This window comes from Miniopterus schreibersii (assembly GCF_964146895.1).
Source record: "Miniopterus schreibersii genome assembly, chromosome: 10".
In the NCBI taxonomy this organism is placed as follows: Eukaryota; Metazoa; Chordata; class Mammalia; order Chiroptera; family Miniopteridae; genus Miniopterus; species Miniopterus schreibersii.
Window position 1 is genome coordinate 3,329,295 of NC_138110.1, and position 5,277 is coordinate 3,334,571.

The following is a 5,277-nucleotide window of genomic DNA, read 5'->3' on the forward strand; positions in this document are numbered from 1 at the left end:
TTGCAAGGCGAAGAGGGTAGTCGATGAGGCCCCGAGTCTAACACCAGTAAGAAGCCTAAATATGTAAATACATGTGTTGGAAGCTGGCTAGTCAGGGGCATGCCTCAGTTTAGCCTGTTGTGTTTGGTTTTGGTTTTGGGGAATTTGTGTGGAGAGGCCCACACTTCTTTCCTCTTTCCAGTTGGAGATTGCATGGTACACAAGGGCTGCACAATTTGCCTGTGGGTGTTGACTCACCTCAGTTGAGTCCCCAGTACAACTTAGTTACTTGGCCTTCCTGGAAGCCAGTAAGGAGAAAGTAGGGTGCTGGGCAGAGCCCTAGCAGCCGGGGAGCCAAGTCCAGGTGCACCTCAGTGCTGAGGTTTACAGGGTGCTGTTCTCCCCGCACATCCCTGCTGTCCTGATGCCCGCGCAGTGCTGTGCATACAGTAAACACCCAGTAAACAGTTGTAAACAAAGGGAGTGCTTTGTGATAAACTCACTTTACTATTCAAAGGAGTGCACACAGCGTGCATGGAATACAAGCGCCTGCAGCCGTCAGTGAAGTCCCCGCCCCACCCACCCATAGCCCCATGTCCAAGCTAGCACTGAGTGGCTGTGCGGTGTGGCCGGCCGAGCCACGCAGCGGAGCAGCCTTGGGATTGCCACCAGGAGGATGCGCCTGCTGCTACTGCTCACAGCTGCTCTTGTGGTTAATGTTCCTTATCCTCTGCTTCCGCCTCTGCCTCTGCCACCACCTCCTCGTCTTCGTCTAGAGCCACTTTTGCGTCTTGAAACTGCTGGTACTCAGACACCAGGTCATGGATGTTGCTCTCAGCTTCGGCAAACTCATTGATGTCCATCCCCTCGCCAGTGTACCAGTGCACGAAAGCCTTCCTCCTGAACATGGCTGAGAAGTGCTCCGACACCCTGGTGAGGAGCTCCTGGATGGCCGTGCTGTTGCCGATGAATGTGGCAGCCATGCTCAGCCCCGGGGGCGGGATGTCACAGACAGCCACCTTGACGTTGTTGGGGATCCACTCCACAAAGCAGCTGCTGCTCCTGGTCTGCACGGTGAGCATCTGCTCGTCCACTTCCTTGGTGGACATCTTCCCCCGGAAGATGCAGGCCACCGTCAGGTAGCGGCCCCGCCGGGGGTCGCAGGCAGCCATGGTGTTGCGGGCATCAAACATCTGTTGGGTGAGCTCGGCCACCGAGAGCGCCCGGTACTGGTGGCTACCCTGGGCGGTGAGGGGGGCGAAGCCAGGGATGAAGAAGTGGAGGCGGGGGAAGGGCACCATGTTCACAGCCAGCTTTCGCAGATCGGCGTTGAGCTGGCCCGGGAACCGGAGGGAGGTGGTGATGCCACTCATGGTCAAGGACACCAGGTGGTTGAGGTCGCCATAGGTGGGTGTGGTCAGCTTCAGGGTGCGGAAGCAGATGTCATAGAGGGCCTCGTTGTCGATGCAGAAGCAGGCGTCAGCATTCTCGATCAGCTGGTGGATGGACAGCACGGCGTTGTAGGGCTCCACCACTGTATCTGACACTTTGGGCGAGGGCATGACGCTGAAGGAGTTGAGGATGCGGTCGGGGTACTCCTCTCGGATCTTGTTCATAAGCAGTGTTCCCATGCCCGAGCCCGTGCCCCCGCCCAGCGAGTGCACGATCTGGAAGCCCTGCAGGCAGTCGCAGGCCTCGCTCTCGCCCCGCACGACATCCAGGACGCTGTCGAGCAGTTCCGCTCCCTCTGTGTAGTGGCCCTTGGCCCAGTTGTTGCCTGCCCCAGAGTTACCTGTGGCAGAGGAATCGTGATTACCTACCCAGAGTCAAGGGAAGCGGGGTGGAGAGAGGAGGACACCACTAGCAGGCATCCTCTCCTCCCGATGGAACTGTCCAGAAAAACCTACCGTGGATAAAACTGTCTGGTTGAAAGAGAGTTCCCAGTTTGCTGGATCGAATGCTGTCCATCGTCCCAGGTTCCAGGTCCACCAAGACAGCTCGGGGCACATATTTCTTACCTGTGCAGAAAAATAGGAAGAAGTCAGCAAACTGTTGTTTTTCTAAATGTTAATGATTCATCAAAACAGAACCTTGTGATACTGCCCCTCCCCCCAACAAAGGTGTCTGTGATAGAGATTTGCAATCACATCCTGACCCCAACAAAAGTTGCACAAATCTATAAAATACCTTAAAAATTCTTCCGTTATTGTTTTGTTGTGTTGTGTTGTGTTGCCAATGACAGAGAGTCTGTTCCTAGTGGAAATGCTGCTGGTTTTTATTCAAAAACCAAAAAGGAAGGTTGGTGCTAAAACTGGGTGTTAAGACGTGTGACCTTATTTAGCGTCTTCTTTGAACAAGGCTTGGGAACCCATCGCTTGACATCCTGCTGCTCTGCCCAGACATCACTCATGGGACATCTCACGGTCCCCCCTCTGACCACTGACTGCTCCCAGAGCGCAGCATCCTACCGTGGGCCTCATTGTAATACACGCTGATCCTCTCCAGCTGCAGGGCGCAGTCCCCGCCGTAGCTCCCAACCGAGTCGATGCCATGCTCCTCACCAATCACCTCCCAGAACTGAAAGCAGAGAAGGAGTGGTCAGTGTGCAGAGGGAGCCGGAAAAGGCCAGGCTGGCTCCCTCGAGCCAGCAGCTTGAGCAGGAAGACAGGAGGCCTGGGCCCACTCGCCTGGGCCTCCCTGACCATACCTTCCCAGACGTGCTCTTCATCCTCATAAATTTCCTCTCCGCAGCGTAATTCACTTCGTGCCTCTACCACACGTACATCTGAAGACTGACTCCTATACGCACCCGAACTCCCCAAATGAACTGTCAGCACAAGTTATTAAACTGGATTTTGCTCTTACTGAATTCAGGCCATTGTGCACATTAAAGCTGTTTTAGAATTTCACATCAGACAGTGTAGCTCTAATTTCACCCGGCAGTGCTACAAACTTGTAACGTATAGACTCTGGAATGCAAACGGACTGAACTCTTGGCTGATTTTACAGGAACATCTCATTTCACTTTGGAGATTTATTTTCATGCAGCATACCCAACAGAACAGAACTGGGACATCTATGCACGATTCAAGCGATGCGTATTTTTGATGATCAGGTGTGCACACAATTCAACATCAAACAGAGCTTATTGTGACTATTTGAAACATATTACACCTTTAGTCACATACACAGTTTTTATTAATGTAGATACCTGCCAAGTTCTCAGTAGGGAAACAGTTACCGAGACGGCTGCTTTTCATTGCCTTGGAGAGGCCCATGGTCCAGGGCAATGAAAATATATTCATTTATGCTAAAGTTCCCAAGGGGTTTTTCCCAGCCATGTCTTGTAAATGACAGCTCTGCTCCGGCCGTGGTCTGTCTTCTAGTGAATGACCAGCACTGTTCAGGGTGTGGAAGAATGAATCAAGCTAAGTTCTGTGGCACCGCAAAGTCAATGTAACTTCAAGTTCTTATGGCCCCAAATAATTCGTAGATGCTGGGGTTCTAATCACTAGACAACACAGTTCTGGAGTAAGAGCGAAGACTCTGTCTGGACCTGCACTCCCCTGGCAGGCCTTCGTTCACATTGTCTCCCAGCGTCAGGGCAGTGGGCTCGGACCTCCCCTTCTCCACGGGCTGCCACTTGGCAGTCATCACCGGTGTGGACGGCAGTGCTTCTCTCCAGGCAGTAACCGCCTTTGCCCTGGGTTTTAAACTCCTGCGTCAAAGACTGGTCTTAGCACAGCAGCGTCATTCACAGCAGCCCAAAGTGGGAAGCAACCCAACGTCCATGGGTGGATGAGTGGGTAACAATCGATGTTTCTCTCTCTCAAATCAATAAAAACGTTCTCAGAGGGAGGGAGGGAGGGAAGGAAGGAAGAAGGAAGGAAATTCTGACACCTGCTACAGCATGGATGAACCTGAGGACATCATGCTCAGTAACAAGCCAGTCACAAAAGGACAAATTCTGTATGATTCCACTTACGAAGGACCTAGAAAAGTCAAATTGATACGAGACAGAGCAGAATGGTGGGGCCTAGCACCAGGGAGAGGACTGTGGAGTTACTTTTTAGTGGGGACAGTTTCAGTTTTGCAAGATACACTTTAAAATGGTTAGGATGGTAAATTTTAGGCTGTGTGTTTTACCACAACTTTTTAAAATTTAAAGACAGTTTTAATACAGTTGATACTTGTAAAAGTCATTTTAAAGCAGCAATGAGAACAATCAGATACTGTTTGGTCATCTTAAGATTAGGGTTGGGGTTTTCTTAGCATTAGCCAACTGAGCCAGGTCCTGCACAGAAAACTTAAGGGGGGAGGAGAAAAACTCACATATCCCAGAGGGTGTATTTTAATTCTTTTTGCTACTGGGCACAAGACTTGTAGGTTTACCTCTTTCCTTTTCTGTTGCATATTAAATAGAACAGTAGTTGATCTTTTCTAACTTTATAACATAAATATGGGAGAGGGGGAAAGATAGTTTAGTGAAATTGTGTCAAGTTTCCCAGCAAACTAGAAAACTGGAGACAAATTACTGTTTTTAGATATGAAAAGTTCATTGCTTAAAGGTGATAGGAGTAAAAATGGTTGACATGTATAATACGCAAAACCCAACAAAATTAATGTGAATTAAATTAACCCTTTACAACTTTACTATTTCCTTTGTCTCTAATTAAAGGCATTGTTTAATAATCAGACACCCAGCAAGTGTATGCAGTCTGCTTGGCTGCACCTGTGGACGGTGGTGGAGCTAGTCCTAGAAATGGAAGGCTCCTTACCTTGGCTCCGATCTGGTTACCACACTGGCCAATCTGAATGTGCACAATTTCACGCATCCTTGCCTTCTGCCCAAGGGTAAGATCTTCACAGAATCCTCAGACTCCACGAGAGCTGCCCTTCACCAGTGTCAGCCCAACACGACTCTGGTCATCACAGTGATGTGACCAGCTGACCCGGCTACCCTTCCAGTGTAACCCAAGGGTGTGTCCAGCCCAGAGGCCCACCCCCACCCTTCTGTGCTCTCCGCCTATCATCCTAGTGAAGGGGGTGTTCTTTTCCTCTCCCAGTGCAGAATACTGCCTGGTCATTTCCTAGAGATCAAGACCAAAGGCTGCCTTCGTGCACGGTGCCCAGAGGCCCAGCACCAGGTGTGGGCCTGTGTGATGGACCCTGGGCACTGGTTGGTGAGGCACATGGTGCGGCAGCTCAGCCTGGCCCTCAGCACCCTTCCTGGCCCTGCATTCTGTCATCCCCTTTGCTCTTGTCCTGCTGTCCGGGGCCTTATTGCTTGCCGTTGGT

The 5,277-nt window shown here is 50.9% G+C and overlaps 1 protein-coding gene across 1 annotated transcript; it reads right to left on the bottom strand.

The window, feature by feature from the left end:
• Positions 1 to 464: 464 nt before the first annotated feature.
• TUBB1 (tubulin beta 1 class VI) lies at positions 465 to 4,950 on the bottom strand. Its single transcript, XM_081148674.1, has 4 exons — positions 4,758 to 4,950; positions 2,448 to 2,556; positions 1,887 to 1,997; positions 465 to 1,771 (listed from the first exon to the last, which is right to left on the bottom strand). Exons 1-4 carry the CDS (start codon positions 4,812 to 4,814, stop codon positions 693 to 695), a joined length of 1,356 nt encoding a protein of 451 aa, XP_081004800.1. The 5' UTR covers positions 4,815 to 4,950; the 3' UTR covers positions 465 to 692.
• Between the last annotated feature and the right edge of the window lie 327 nt (positions 4,951 to 5,277).